The following is a 16,640-nucleotide window of genomic DNA, read 5'->3' on the forward strand; positions in this document are numbered from 1 at the left end:
ATACGTGGATTATACTCAGCAGTCTTGTCTTTCTTCTGTAAAATTGATCTGTCTTCTGAATATCTGATCAAGGAAGCATGTGAGCATTTCTCTATTGTAATTGGTATTTCTTTCGCATGTTTATTACTTTCCTAATATCTTCTGTATACAACAAGCTCAAGTTGAATCAGAGTCTGAACAAGACCATGCTTTCCTCTATATCTGCAGGAGCACTAGTCGTTCTATGATAATCATCAGGAAGAGAACGTGCAAGTCTGCGAGCATTCTCAGAGTAATTCCTGAACTTACTTGAACTCTTCTGCATTTTTTCTCTTTCACCCTTCATAAGAGTACCATACAGATCTCTCGTCACAGCGGTGAGATCTTCCTTCATAAGATGATACTTGAAAGCACGTTTCTTAAAGGTCCAATCACCGGTGATCCAGTCAAATTCATAGAGAGGAAGAAACCGATGCCCAAATTCTGCAACAAACTCTAAACACTCTAAAACGAAAGCAAACTCATCCTTTGCCATGTAATATGAGAAGCTAATCCTCGTCCATCCAGGCTTCAGCCCGTTATAGCCCTGTAAAAAAATGATTCATTCATTAGTCTAAGTAGCATTTTCCCAATATATTTCTATGTTATTGATAGTTACCTTGTCTATAAGGTCTCGTATTTTAAGAGACATCCTCTCATTTATACCAAGTAAATAGTGACCGTAAGGGCCTGCACAAGCACAACCGCCACGAGCTTGGACACCGAAGAGATCATTAAACAGTTTTGCGACGAACCTCCCATTAAGTGGCTTTCCTTTCTTAGCGAATATATTCTCGCTACCATTACTTAGTTCGTAATCCATGTGGCTCGTCGAATTTTCATTAGGAAACACGAGAAAGGAGATAACGGGTAGTCTTTTGACACGGGTGTTTCCTAGAATGTAAACGTTCGGATTTGGAAGCAGCCTTCTCATTGCAGTTTCGATGTAAACAGTTTCGTAAAGGTCAATGAGATCATGTCCAACGTATTCCTTTACCCAGAATGTCAAAGCTGCTCGTATCTTTTGTATGATCTGTGGAGTTCCTGCGTCTTCTCTCTCTTCAATATCCTCATAGTACAATGTATCCTACAAATTGAATGGCAAATATATGAGAAGTCTGAAAATTTTCCGAGTTCGGTTTTTTTTCACTGTTAGTCCCTTAAATCTTTCACATTTTGAAATTAGTCACTCAAACCATTAAAATTGCTGTTAGTTCCTCCTCCTTAAGTCATATTGAAATTAGTCCCTCAAATCATTGAAACTGCTATTATGTCCGCAGATTCTCAAAGTCGTTTCAAGTTAATCCCTCAAGTTGCTACTTATACTCTTAATTGGAGAGACTAGTTTCAAAATAACTCGAGAACTTAGGGACCTGATACACGTTTCAATGATTTGAGGGACCAAAAACATGTTGAGAATTGGAGGACTACTTTCAAAATTTGAAAGATGCAAGGGACTAATATCGGATAAAACCCTTTCGGGTTAGGTGAAGTCCGGGTGAATTCTAGCTTACATTCTCATTGAAGCCATTGACGTAGGCAACAGTTCCACCTCCACAAGTTGAGGGAGGAGAGTCTTTTAGTTGGTAGAGGGATTTGTTCATCACAAGGATGCCCGGAGTTCCTGGGCCGCCGGCGAACTTATGTGGACTGAGGAATATCGCATCATATCCTTCGACATCTCCTGATTTCATGTCGATATCTACGTACGGACCGCTGAAATGATAACCACACATGTCACTTTTGCATAGCATAGATCAGTCCTCATAGGTTATTATTTCATAAGTTATTCTCTCTGAAATGATAGATGACTATAGCTTTAACAGTAGACTAAAATGATATAGGTGACTTGTTTTATTAGTTTAAATGACGCCGGTAGCAATTTTCTTGGGCTACGCAGGTTATTTTCATTCCTTGAAAGATGCAGAAATGATTAAAATTATGAAAATAATAACTTATTAATGTAAGCATTATATCCTTCCATATCTCATGATCTCATGTTGATGTTTACGTATGGAGTGCTGAACAATAAACCATGTAACTTTTTTGTATGTCATCGATCAGCATGCAAGTTGTGGTTTGAAAAAAAAGGGAGATATTCGAAACTGTACACAAGATATTATAGCTGACTTGTTTTTATTTGTTTAATTCATGTGGGTACCAAAATTTCTTTGTTTACATGCGATATTTGACAATTCCCATTGCTTGTGACATGTAGAACTTATTAAAAAAAAAAAGCCGAAGGCGTGTATCTTTCCATGGAAACTTGAAGCATGAACTGCTTTTTAAAAAAATAGCTTGATAGCATCATCTCAACCTGAAACAGATAAAACAAGGCAAAGCTTTCCCAGGGAAAAAGTGTTTAATATTACAAATTTAAAAACTTTAGGATTAATTTGATTTGACAATATCATGCACACCAGCATGAAACTGAGATGTGAACAAAGACCAAACCGCACAAAACGTACGGATCTCAGACTTGTCTTTGTAATTGAAGTGATACGTGTGAATATTAAATTCTAAATTTCAAAGTCATACTTTCTTATTTGTTAAACTACTGCGGAAGGGTTTCAGACGTTGAGACAAGGGGGGCCAATTTTGGTCCCCCAATGTCAGTTCTGGCTTAAACTGGTTTAGTTTTGGACCGACGAGATGTTGACTAAAACAAAACCAGTTTAAGGCCGACACCCTGGCCTAGCAAGACCAATTTAAACCCCGATCCAGTTATTTCGCCGAACCAGTTTAAATGACAATCCGAATTCAGGCAGTGGCGTACCTTGCAGCAAAGTCGAAGCAAGCGAAAGCGCCGTACCGATGCAAAAGGTTTGCAATTGCTCTCGTGTCACTAAGCATCCCCGTAACGTTACTACATGCCGAGAAAGACCCCAACATAGGCCTGTTCGCGAATTTCAGCGATTCAAGCTCAACCTTCAACATCTCCAGATCGATAAGCCCATCCTCATCGATACCAACCTCGATCACTTCTGCCAGGCTCTGACGCCACGACAGGATGTTCGAATGATGCTCATATGGACCGATAAAAACTACCCATTTCTCTTCGTCTTTCAGATTCTTCAACATCTTGTTCCTTGCCGTCGAAGGAACTGAGATTCCCATGATTTCCTGAAGCCTCTTGATGCATGCTGTGGTGCCAGAGCCACAGAAGATTACAGCATCGTCGTGGGTTGCTCCTACGCAAACCTTTATGTACTCAGTCGCCTCGTGCACCATTTTCGTGGTTTTATTGCCCACAAAGCTGTCGGTAGTGTGTGTGTTTCCTGCGTCAATGAGAGAATTTTAACAGTTGAAAGCATGTTGCTGTCCTTGATGATCAAACAAGTACAAATTTGAGTATACATGTGTATGCTTGGATATAACAAGATGTACAATAATTCTGAAATTCTAAATCACATCTCACAAACAAGACCTAATTGAACATTACCGTAAAATGGGAGGACTTGTTCTATAATATAATCTTCAATATAATGCAAGGATCTCCCTGATGCAGTATGATCAGCGTAAGTGAGCTTGCGTCTTCCGAAAGGCGTGTCAAACTCTACATCGCATCCGATCACCTGCGACCGCAGCCATTGGATCCTCTCCTCCTCTGTAACGCCGCTTCTCTTCGTGGTTGTTCGGAGAAGAGTTCGGAGATCGACAGAGCTCATCCGGTTCAGGCTACCCTCATGGATTATGTTTTTTCTGTGTGTAGAAGGGAAGAGGGGGAGAGAGGGCATAATGAGGAGAAGAATGGATATATTGCAGTTTGTTGGTCTATTATAATGCTCCATAAATGTTGCACATATGGGGTATATTTATAGGTAGTATAATAAATGCTAGAGAGGGATATTTCTGGGCATACACGGTTTCAAAGTTTTTTTTTGATGGAAAATAGGGCATATTGCCTATCATAAGTATGATATATAATCAAAAATGTGAGATACTTACAAAAGAAGATATCTTCTAATGATTAAAACGATATCTCCGAGATGGAGGAAAAATTCAAATCAGTAGAATATATCTTGGAGATAAGAACAAAAGAAAGCTACCAACAAAGAAAGCAAACCAGAATAACACAGTTTAACTACAAAATCCAGCAAAATCAAAGGCAACAGAGAGGCCAAGACGCGGATCAAGGGATCCTGTTGCTGTCAGCACTCGACTCAAGGATATCTGCAAGCCCGGCGGATCGGATGATTTTTTTCATCTTTAGCGTCTTCTTGGAATTGGAAGCACCTGACCAGAAAAGAAGATAGCAAACTGACTTGTTGATGATTTGCTGAGGAGTGGTAATGAGGTTAAGGAAGATGTAATCGTTGCAGGCTTTTCACAGGACGCAGCTGATAGTTGGGAAACAAATACCCCATAAGAGGCGAACTAAAGCTTGGATAGATAAGTCAGAACAAATAGATAAGCACTGGCTGAGGTTGGTAGGGAGGGATCCTATGCCAATCTTAGGGAGGAACGGAGCCCAGATTTGGTTAGCCAGGTGACACGAAAGGAATAGATGATCATGAGATTCTTGTTTACTGCAGAAGGAACAACAAGAGTCTGGTAGCCAACCTTGAGAGGCTAATCTGTCTTTGGTCTTCAATCTTTAAGAACTTAGGAGCCATAAGAAGATTTGAACTTTACTAGGCAACACTTTATTCCAAATGATATAGTTGTGATGATATCGCAGACCACCATCTGCTAGCATAGAGTGAAGAGACTTGACAAAGAATAATTTTGAGTCTGATATGGACAATCGGATGTTGGAGTAGGATACAAGTTTGAAGCTGATAGAAATTGAAGAAGAGCTTGCAATTGACCCCTTTATTCCTCTCCGCGGGGGCGCCTGATAATAGGTTTCCATTCCCAAGTGTTCCCCTGAAATCTCCCTTGATGGAAACATGTTTGGAGAAAGCAAGATCATAGACTTTAGGAAAGAGGCTTGCTAGAGAGTTGTCGCCTATCCACTTATCCTCCCAAAAGCAGACCCTAGACCCGTTACCGAGAAGACCATTTTACAAAGGTAAAGAAGAATAGGTGGCATGAATGACATCTTTCTAGAATTTGGAGCATTGGTAGTGTGGTGGCGGACTATGTAGGTTGCGCTTGTAGATGGATTGAAGTACCCTACCTACATGGTTGTTGTTCTCCAAGAATTTCCAGAGCCATTTGGAGAGGAGGGAAATGTTGAAGAGGTGAAGGTTAGTGACTCCCAGACCTCCACAAGCTTTAGGGGAGCAGACTATTCCCCATCTGACTGGATGGTTGCCTCTATAGTTGCTAGAAGCCCCTCCCCCATAGGAAGTTGTGTCTGATTTTGTTAATATCCTTGATGAGTCATGAGGGAAGTTTAAAGAAAGACATGTAGTATAGGGGAATGGAGGAAAGGACTGATTTGAGGAGGACGAGGCAGCCGCCAATAGACAGTTGTTTGCTTTTCCATAAGGAGAGTTTACGATGAAGGGAATCAAATAAAGGTTGCCAGTCGGATCTGGATAAGGAGCCTTTTTTCAAGGGAAGTTCTAGATAGGTCGCAACTGCTGTGAAGCATCCTACATAGGACATCAACAACCAGGAGGAAAACCATGGGAGAGAGGGGGTCTCCTTATTTGAGACCTCTATGGCAAAAGAAGGGATTTGATGCAGTGCTGTTAACTATGACAGATGATTTGGAGAAAAACAAGATGGATTTAATCCATGAGCACCATCTGGGTCCGAAGCCTCTAGCCTTGAGAAGGGACAAGAGGAAATCCCAACTCACACAATCGAAAGCTTTGTTGAAGTCTATTTTGAGGATGCAAGCCTCAATCTTTTTAGAGAAGTATTGGTTGATCATCTCGTGCCCCAGAACTATAGAGTCAATGGTAGACTTGCCACTTTGGAAAGCAGTTTTAGTAGGATGGACCAAGGAGGACAGAAGGGGACTTAATCTGTTTGCTAGGACTTTGGTGAAGATTTTAAACATGCCATTGAGAAGTCTGATAGGTCTAAAGTCAGCAGCTTGGGTAGGTGATGGGGTTTTGGGAATGAGGCATATGAAGGAGTGGTTAAAAAAGTGGAGATTGGAGCTGTCTCTGAAGAGATGAGAGAAGAAGGCAATGATGTCTGGTTTGAGGATATCCCAAAAGGATTGGAAAAAAAGGATGGAAAACCCATCTGGACCCGGAGCTTTATCACAGTGGAGACCAAAGACAGCTGACCTGATCTCCAGATTAAAGAAAGGTTAGTCCAATGGTTGAAGAGCAGGGTGAGGTTGAGGATAGAGATGATCCCAATCAACCTGAAAAGTGGAGGGAGGTGGAGCTTTGAAGTGATTGGAAAAATGATGGAAGAAGACCCTTATTTTATCATGCTCAAAGAAGATGGTGGAATTATTGATGGTGAGGTGGGGAATGTAATTCTTTCTTCTGTGGTAAGAGGCAATTTTGTGGAAAAAAGAGGTGTTTGAATCTCCTTCTTGAAGCCATTGAAGTCTAGACATTTGCTTCCAGTAAATTTCTTCTTGTTTGGCCAAAGAGGATAGGGTGTCTGTAAAGGATATTCTGTATGTGATTTCTGAGGGGAGCAGAGATCTAGATTCTTCAGTGACTTTAAGGGAGTGAATGACATTAAGAGTGGCATGTTTTTTGGAGGTGATGGAGCCATAGATCTTTTTCTTCCACCATTTGAGCCTACGTCTAAGAATTTTGAGTTTGGAGTGAAGGGACTAAACCGGGTTACCTTCGCATGAGAGACTATTCGAACATGAGGAAACGAAGGAAGAAAAGGAGGGCATGTGGGTAGGAGATAATTCTTTGGCTTAAGATCCTCTTTTGGGAGGACATGTGGGTAGAAGATAATTCTCTGGCTAGTCTCTTCCCTCTACCCTACAACCTCGCCATCTCTAATCACGTCTCCATTGAATCTCAAGGGAGATTTCAAGGGGACAGCTACAACCTCGCCTTCTCTAAGCACGTCTCCATTGAATCTCAAGGGAGATTTCAAGGGGACAGTTGGATATGAAGGCCCATCATCAGGAGACCAATTCAGGATATTGAAAGAGAGCAAGTTCAAGCTCTTAACCTGCTGTTAACATCTAGTAATCTATGTCCCTCTCTCAACACTAACATGGTCCATTGGCCCCTTAATAATTCTGGGATATTTACAGTCAAATCTATTTACTCCATCCTATTCGATGGAGGTCTTCGTAATCCTCATTGCTTTGTCATTTGGAACAACTTGCTACCTAGCAGAGTTAGGGTTTTTCTTTGGGTGCTCTTCATGGCTAAACTGAAGACAAAGGACGGGCTTCTCAATAAAGGTTGGGTAGGAGACTCATCTTGCTCCTTTTACAGTGACCAGGAATCACACGACCACCCCTTTCTCTCTTGCTAATTCACCAAACAAGTTTGGGCATCTTTCCTCCCCAGAATTGGCATTGCATCCCTCCCCCTACACACCAAGCAGTGCTTCGATATATGCCTCGATCGGTCTATCCAGACTTCAGTGCGGAAACTATGGGGTCTTTGCTTCCCTACCATCTGCTGGGTCCTTTGGAGAGCACACAATACCCTTATTTACACAGGCTCAGGCTCTACCCATCAACAACTGGTCTCTAAGATCGCTCACTATATAATTTTCTGGACATGTGCAGCAACATCGAAGTAGACCCTCAAGCTAAAAAATCTCATCCGGGAGAGAGGCTTCTCTGACCTAGTTTCATCAAGTGAGCACAACAAAGGAGGTGAAGTTCTCCATTAATCAGTTCGAGTCTGTAGACCTCTTGCCCTCCTTCATCATCTTTTGGACAATATTTTGTAATTATCACATTGTTTTGAACTACTACTCTTAATCCCTCTACTTTGTACATAACCCGGGGGTATCTATGAGTGATTTCATGAGTATTCTCCTAGTAGAGTAGTGATGACATAAATCCGCTCCTCTACGAATGGGTATTTTGCGCAAATCACAACTAGATATCTATCTTTTGTATGATGTTTGGTTTCTAAAAAAAAAAAGTTGCAGGCTTAATTGCAACTGGGTTTTTGAATGTTTCTTAGAGCAGGAAACTTCGATGCAATTTTGGGTTATAGATGAAGCACCCTCACCCTTAAAACTTAGCTTTCCTTTAAAAAAATAATAAATTGTATAATATAAATTTGTGGTACTATTTCTCCATCATATGTATTCAGAAGTTTTGAAGCATTTTGTTTTTATGTTAATGTCATTTTCTCTTGAAGAAACAAAGCAGCAAATTCTTCCCATCAGTTTGGTAGTAAACTTGCGGTTCTCACATTTATTGGCCTCAAGATGACAAGATATGTCACAGTTGGTTATTAATACGCACATGTAGTAGTTATAATTAAGTTCTCCCAAAATGTTTAAAGCAACCTTATATTGATTTTTGAGATGATTATTCCCTACAAGCATAATTTTGATATTGAGAACATTGGATGGTTGATGGATTTAGATCCTCTCATTACAAATATGTAATTGGGAACCATCTTTAATGAACGGTTATGATTTGTTTTGAGTGCAAAAGACGTAGATTTCATTCAAAGGACATAATACTAGTCATATTTGAAATTGCATCATAATCATTCTGAATATAAATATACTGCGCTACGATTTGAGAAGTGGTTTCTACTCTACAAAACAAGAAATTGATATGATCCAAATCCATATTTCACCTTTTTTTTGGTGTTCTAACTAATTTCATGAAAGGTTCCAATAATTCACATATAATTTAAATTTAAAAATATCATGAAATGATAAAGTTGAAAAACTCAAGCGACTACCATTCTAGCTCCTTCCATCTCATGTTCTCCATAACTACCCCTATTAATTACCACCAACTATTTTTAATACCCTACTTACTCATCCACCCCTCCAACTTCTCATCAATTTTTAACCTAAAGATTTTTATGCATGCATGCACGCATAGGGTGCACAAGAAAAACATATCTAGGTGCAGTAAGCAACCAAGTTTAATGAGCCTCAGTTTGGAAAGCTTTTGTCATCAAAACTCAAACTAAGCTTGATTTTGCCAAATCTTTTGTTGATCTTCATTTATGTTTCACTTCATGAGGTGACAAGGGAAAAAAAAACTCTGCCAATTCTCGAAGAATTTAAGCATTTGGTAAGAGTTAACAAGGGTTAATTTTGGGTAAATTTCATAACACCCCCCTGAATTTTAAGGTTCAGGGGGTTTCCTATGAAGCCCTCCTGGCCGTTTTTTTTCTCACGGAGAACCCTGAACTCTGTGGTGTCTGATAAATCCACCCCTAAACTTTCGTATTTTCCCAAGGAACCCCCAGAGGTGTTCAGGGGCTCCAGCGGGATGAAAAAGATTTCAGTGGTGTTTCATGGGAAACCCCTCTAGGTTCAGGGGGTTTAGTCAAAATCAACTTCCCCCCTGAATTTTAAGGTTCAGGGGGTTTCCTATGAAGCCCTCCTGGCCGTTTTTTTTCTCACGGAGAACCCTGAACTCTGTGGTGTCTGATAAATCCACCCCTAAACTTTCGTATTTTCCCAAGGAACCCCCAGAGGTGTTCAGGGGCTCCAGCGGGATGAAAAAGATTTCAGTGGTGTTTCATGGGAAACCCCTCTAGGTTCAGGGGGTTTAGTCAAAATCAACTTCACCCGCCGTTGGGATGGATGTATAAAGACCCATCACAGGAAATAAATGGTTAAAATATCAAGTAAAAGTTGAATTATCACATATCCTTAGGTTCAAATTGATGTTATAATTAAGAAGAAAAAAAATCATGAATATTTTTTTTCCAATGAGAGCATTGACTCTCAGGCATGGGGCCTACTTAGAAGCTTTCTACTAGCACAAATATTCCAACAAACTCCCAATTAGGAGCTTAAATATTATTAAAAAAATACATTCTTCTAGCTCTAACATTTTATAAATATATTTTAAAACAATAAATCTAATAAAAAATATTTTTTAGTGGGCTCACACCCCCTAGGAACTCCCAAGTGCTCCACAAATTTGTGGAGCTCTTAGGAGCTCCATGGTGGACCCCACTGCCAACTAGGATTTATGAGCCTCCGTGGGAACTTGTTGGAGCATGTTGGTAGCTTTTCCTTATCACATCACCCTTAAGAGCCTCGTTGGGAGGGAGGCTGCTGCACTTGCTCTCAGAAGTTGGAATTTTTTTTTGGGCATCTCACCTAACTTTATTGAAAGCCTCACAAATATAAAATGAAAAGATAGCTTGAAGGATCAAACAACAAAATACAGTAACTTTACAACTTAAACAAGTAAAGGAAAATAATAATAGTTAGCCATAAATACTTTTCCATGTGTCCTTGCTTGTAAATGTCACTTATAAACACTGGAGATTGCCGCAATTTGATCAAATTTGAAAGAGTCGGTCAACGTGCCGTGTGTAGACGCTAGCCAGCAACGACGTGGTACGGTTGAATTTTAAAAAAAGTAGCTGAATTTCGGGGAAAAAAATCTTAAAGATAAATTTTTTGCATAATAAAATAAACTGTTTAATGTAATAGAAAAAAAAATACTACAATTACCTAATGAACACGAGTATAAATGACATATGATCATTAGAAACATAATAATCTGGATAGTTCTATAAAGTTGGTGGTTACTTGCTCGATTGACAGGAGTGGTTCTTTTATGAGGTTGATATTTACTTGGTCATTTTCTAAGGGGCTGTTTGTTTGCCAAAAAAAATGAGAAAAACCCTCGTCATGTCATATTTCAAAAAAAACTCTGTCATGTAGGATTTTGGTTTCAACCAATTTTCAAATCACATGTTTATTTTGTTTTGTGATTTAAAGAAATGAGGGTGTCACGTAGGATGCCACGTCAGATTTTTAAGAAATGTGTTTTTACACCAAAAACCTCTGAAAACACTTAAAAATATCACTTCTATGAATTTTTAATTACTAAAAGCACTAAAACAGTCCATGTGAATAAAACAGATTATTTAAATACTGAAAACACTGTTACTATTGCGGCTAATTTTCCTTTCCCTTTTTTCGTTCAAACAAACACAAGAAATGAAAAACTAAAAGCACTGTCACTATTGCGACTTTTTTTGTTTTTTGTGTGAGCTGGCGGTGACATGGGGTGATTTCTTTGCGAAACAAACAAAAAAGAGCAAAACCAAAATATTACACATATGATGATGACAAGCGGGCAACAAGCTGCACCGCTAATTCTTTCTGAATTACAAAATCCAATCGACGAAACACGTACTCAGCTGATCCTGCTATCGTCACATTCCTATTCATGAATTTTTGTACCCTCCTGAGGAACTCCACAACATCAGCTGCAAGGTAACCAAACGTATCGAACGCGAACGAGATGAAACTGTGGTGGTTGTCCTTGCAAGCTTGATTATGTTTGCCCACCTTTGCCTCTGTCGCCCTATCCGCTGCATGCCCAACCGTGAACACTCCATTACCAAACCCCACCAACGGAGACATCCCCGTAAGATCAACACAAGCGTGCTTCCCTCCGCTCTAACTGTAGGCAAGAACGTTTGCCGGCCTTAAAGCAGATCTAGCCTCTCCAGGAGGAGTGAGGAAGTTGACCTGCACTTCCTTCTTGGATTGGATCCCTGCTCTTCGGAGGATATCATACAAGACATTTCTGACTAAGTCGTGCCTGTACTTGAACCCCGGCTGTTTCTGACAGTGGATGACATGCTCTCCAAAAGCATCCATCGGCGTCCTACGACAAACTGGACACGTTGTCCCCTCCACGAACAAAAGAACCAACAACCTATACCTGAGGATGGCCTGATGCTCCCCCGGAGTCATACGCTGCCCAAATCCCTCAATAGGCGTGGCCAACAAGAAATCTTGGGCATGCTTTGCCCGCATGCACCCAACAATCGCAACCTGCCTGTCTGATAGGTCAAACTCCGTCGATATATCTCTACAAACGCAACCAAAAAAGATGTTTGCCAAGTAATACATTGGTTTTGGGGGGACAGACCTTTTAGTGGTGATTTGAAGAAGGTCAACCTCAGGTAGCTTGGCTTGAAGAAAAGCCCAGGCGGAAGTAAAATGCTCACCTAAAGAAACATCACCACAACCTCTCAAAATGTGGTCTTGAAGCTCGATGGAGTGAATCCGCGAGGCCACAAAAGAAAACTGTATAGCATCGGCCGCTGCGTAGACCCTCAACCCGACCGCCTTGATAGGTAAAGAGGCCAACCTCCATTGGAGATCCCTGAAGCATGGGCCTTCGGATGTGACAATGCTCTCGACAGACCTCCGAAGCGTGATATCGAACTAAGTCGCCGCCTGAGCGCGCAAAGAGCTGTGGTGGGAAAGTCCTCAAGGAGAAATACAACTCGGACAAACCCGCACAAGCCCTCAAAAGGAGGAGCTCGCACTGAGGATCCCTAAGTTGGTCTAGCGCTCCCATTAACTGAGTCGCCTTAGCCACCCTCTTTGTTGCTAACCCACGAACAAACCCCTCCTCCACGCTAACTGCTCCACCTAAAATCCCCACTCCATCGCGAGGCCGACTGATATCCAAGGGAAACAACCCCTCCATCAAACTCCTAGGATCCGGAGAGGGCCAGAATAATTCAGTTTTGGTGACATTGAGGTCCAACCCAAGCCTTGGGCCTTCAGTCTCGATCATCTTATATGCCTTAGCAATCTCCAAAGTATCCCCGATCAAGGAAAATGAGGGGTGCAACACGAGGACTTCCCAGGAGGTCACCCATCCTAGTACTACTCTCGCCCAAGCACGCTTAACTACGGAATTCTGATGGGATCTGGTACATTAGTGCTGGTATGATCGCACCCGAAACTATTGAAATCATTTGAAAACCGAGTTTTCCATTTCTGATTTTTTTCGGAAAACAACCAAACAGACACTAAACTCATAATCGGATGAGGTGATATTTTCCTTTCAGACTCAAAATAAAAGCAATATTATTAATCAATTTGCTAATGGAACTAATATTTATATTTTGCAGATCAAAAAAAGGTAAAAGGAAAAAAATAGTCATGATATTATAACATGAGCTGATAAATAAGTAACAGATGAATTTTCTTAGATCAGAGAAGACCAAATGACTCCAACCGTTCAATTGTCTATGTTAGTTAATAGCTAAGATGAGAATAGGGTAAATTACACTAAACCCCAAGAACTTTAAGCGTTTTGCAATAGACTCCCAATAACTTTCAAAATTGCAATAAATTCCCAATAAGCTTTCGCATTTTTGTAGACAACCTTCATAAATTAGAACAGAAAAGAACATAAAATTCATATGAGAGTTATTTGGGGTTTAGTGTAATTTATCCAAAAGGTATTGGGGGTTTCTGGAAAGGTTATTGGGGTCTAGTGCGATTCTGAAAGTTATTAGACTTATTACAAAATAGTGAAAGGTCTTGGAGGTTTTGTGTAATTTACCCATAAGAACATTGCCTTGGTGATGAAAGATAGTGAATAAAAATGTACTTTGTATCCTTAGAAACAAACCTGTATTTGTTACTTATACCAGAGGGGTACAATGGAAATATTTGGGAGTTTACGTGTGCAAATAAACCTTTTTTTTCAACCATTCTTATATGCACTTAAAATATCAACAACGAACTTTTCCATAAAGAGTAGTTTTTAAAAAAAATAGTGCATGTAAATATCTTTGATCTCATTTATTCATTAATACTTTCATCATTAATGTTGGTCCTAGTCGCCGGTCAATTTTGCAATGCGTACGATAACAAATGTTCATAAATGAATAAAACCAAGAGTAGTATTGACTATGAGGAAATTTAATTTCTAGAAGTGAAAAATCCTAAAATTTCCTAGTTCAGTTTCTAGAAGTTAACAAAAGGGGAAAATGCTTCTACCCCGAAAATCAAGAAGCAAATCATCCTCGCTTCCAAGACTTAGTCATAGTGATGGAAACAAATCAAATAATTAATGTTATAAAATAATGTGGATATCTATTTAGTTTCCCAAGAAGTTGATATTCTCCTAGTATATTAATCTTCTTCCTAGAACAACACAATGCATGTTCTTGAAAGACTAAGTTTATGAATGAGTAATTAATATGATTTATGTATCATCATCTTAATTTGTATATAAATAGAGATATTCCTACCTCACTTTGAGATAACAATGAAGAACGAATGAAATAAAATTTATCTCTACTACTTGTCTATCTTTTCTTCTCTACTTCATTAGTTTTATAACACTTATCAGCACGAGACTCTACCATTGAAACAATCTTCTTCAAGACTATTAGGGGGTGTTTGGTTCAATTTCTAGAAATTATAGGAAATGTTTTCCACGCAAAATATGATTTCCTTGTATTTCTTAAAAAAATTATAAGAAAAGTTTTGAGAAGTTAAAAAGTACCAATTTTCTTATTTTTTGTATTTTGCTTGTTTGGTTCAAAACAAGAAAATTACTCATAACTTTATAGAAAATGGGTATGGGACGAGTTTTGTTGATTAAATAAGGAATGTGTCAGATTTCGCTCATAACTTTATAGAAAATGGGTATGGGACGAGTTTTGTTGATTAAATAAGGAATGTGTCAGATTTCCTGTTGATTTCCTCTCATTTTGAGAGGAAATTGTTTTTTGTAAAATTTGGTAGTTTTTGATATTTTATAGAAAATATTTCTATAAACTTTTTGTTGAACCAAACACAATTTACAGAAATCTATGAAAATTTTTTAATTATAAAATTACCATTATCAGATATTTTGAGAAAAGTTTTCTCAAAAAGTATGCAACCAAACAGCCCCTTAGATTCATCGTTGGGCACGTGTTGATATTTTGGATAAACTTTCGAGATATAATTTCTCTTTCCAATTCAATTCATTTTTCACTATGACTAACCTTACAAAACAAGAATTTACGCCACTTGATATTTCTGGGAAGAACTACTTATCTTGGATGTTAGATGTTGAAATACATCTTGTTACAAAAGATCTTGAAAATACTATTGTGGAAGAAAATGAGACATCAAATCAAGATCGTGCCAAAACTATGATTTTCCTTTGACATTATTTGGATGAAGGATTAAAAACTGAATATCTAACTGTGAAAGATCCACTTACTATGTGGAATAATTTGAAGGAGAGATTTGACCACCTGAAGTTGGTCGTGCTCCCAAAAGCCCAGTATGACTGGCTTCACTTAAGGCTACAAGATTTTAAATTAATCAGTGAGTATAATTTTGCAATGTATAAAATTACCTCTCAATTGCAATTGTGTGGAGAAAATGTCACTGATGGTGATATGTTAGAAAAAAATATTCTCCACCTTTCATGCCTCGAGTATGCTCCTGCAGCAGCAATATCGAGCGAGAGGATTTAAGAAATACTCTGAATTGATTTCATGCCTCCTTTTGGCTGAACAAAATAATGAATTATTATTGAAAAACCATGAATCCCAACCTACTGGTTCTAGCCCATTCACTGAAGCGAATGTAACTAAATCTCAAAATCATGGTCGTGGGCGTGGACATGGTCGTAGAGGAGGCCGAGGACGTAGCTGTTATCGTGGACGAGGTCGTGGCAGATATGTGCCTTATAATCACATTGATCACAGTCGTGGCAGAAGACAAAACAACTCCCAGAAATGAGTCAATAATGATAAGAAAAATAAAGAAAAGAAACATTATGAGGAAATATGCTACCGGTGTGGAATAGAAGGTCATTGGTCCCGTACCTATCGTACGGCAAAACATCTTGTTGACCTCTATCAAGCATTATTAAAAGGGAAAGGCAAAAATGTCAAGCCAAATTTTATTGATCAAAATAATGTTTATGATGATCTTGATGGTATCGCACACCTCGATGTAGCTGAATTCCTTGAGCAACCTGAAGTTGCGAAATGATCCCATGATAAATACCCGACATTTTGAATTTTGTTATTTTCGCATCTTTTATGTAATTTTCTTTATGAATTTTGTAATTTATTGATAATTTTCTTTGTCATTTCTTCCTGAAGAAGAAATGGATGCCAAATATTTGGGATCAAACAATGGTGATGATAATACTTATCACATTGATAGTGATACTACACACACTATACTTAAAACATGAAGTAATTTTCTCATTTGAAAATGGAAGAAACAAATGTTAACACAATAAATGGTAGTGCTAAATTGATTGATGACTCCGAAAGAGCCACTGTATTTCTCCCCGAATGAACTAAAATTATCATAAATAATGCACTACTCTCGAAAAAGTCTCGAAAAAATTTGCTAAGTTTCATAGATATCCGCCGAAATGGATATCGTATCGAGATGATGAATGAGACAAATGATGAATACTTATTGATTACAAATACCATTTCTGAGAAGAAATGCGTATTAGAAAAGTTGTATTCTCTATCTCCTGGTTTATATTATACAAAAATAAGTACAATTGAAATGTATCTCCTTGAAGACCAGAAGTCTACTAATCCCAATAATTTTACGATTTGGCATGATGGCCTTAGACCTCCTGGTTCTATAATGATGAGGCGAATAATTACAAATTCACATGGCTATTCATTGAAAAATAAAAAAAAAAGTAAATTCTAATGAATTCTCATGTGTTGCTTGCTCCCAAGGGAAGTTAATTGTTAGACCATCACCAACGAAAGTGAGAGCTAAATCCCCTGCATTTCTAGAACGAATTCATGGTGATATAT

The 16,640-nt window shown here is 38.8% G+C and overlaps 1 protein-coding gene across 1 annotated transcript; it reads right to left on the reverse strand.

The window, feature by feature from the left end:
- LOC109823620 lies at positions 88–3,821 on the reverse strand. The gene is made up of 5 exons (XM_020389900.1): positions 3,461–3,821; positions 2,795–3,296; positions 1,533–1,734; positions 638–1,105; positions 88–565 (listed from the first exon to the last, which is right to left on the reverse strand). Exons 1-5 carry the CDS (start codon positions 3,807–3,809, stop codon positions 167–169), a joined length of 1,920 nt encoding a protein of 639 aa, XP_020245489.1. The 5' UTR covers positions 3,810–3,821; the 3' UTR covers positions 88–166.

The sequence above is a fragment of the Asparagus officinalis genome, chromosome 9 (assembly GCF_001876935.1).
Source record: "Asparagus officinalis chromosome 9, Aspof.V1, whole genome shotgun sequence".
Lineage (NCBI taxonomy): Eukaryota > Viridiplantae > Streptophyta > Magnoliopsida > Asparagales > Asparagaceae > Asparagus > Asparagus officinalis.

Bases quoted from the DNA above. Each gene is read 5' to 3' on its own strand.
- LOC109823620 (XM_020389900.1), bottom strand. From the start codon at position 3,809: ATGGAGCATTATAATAGACCAACAAACTGCAATATATCCATTCTTCTC. The intron at 3,297-3,460 runs GTAATGTTCAAT...TCATTGACGCAG, and splicing joins ACAAGTCCTCCCATTTTACG to GAAACACACACACTACCGAC. The intron at 566-637 runs GTAACTATCAAT...ATTTTTTTACAG, and splicing joins TACGAGACCTTATAGACAAG to GGCTATAACGGGCTGAAGCC.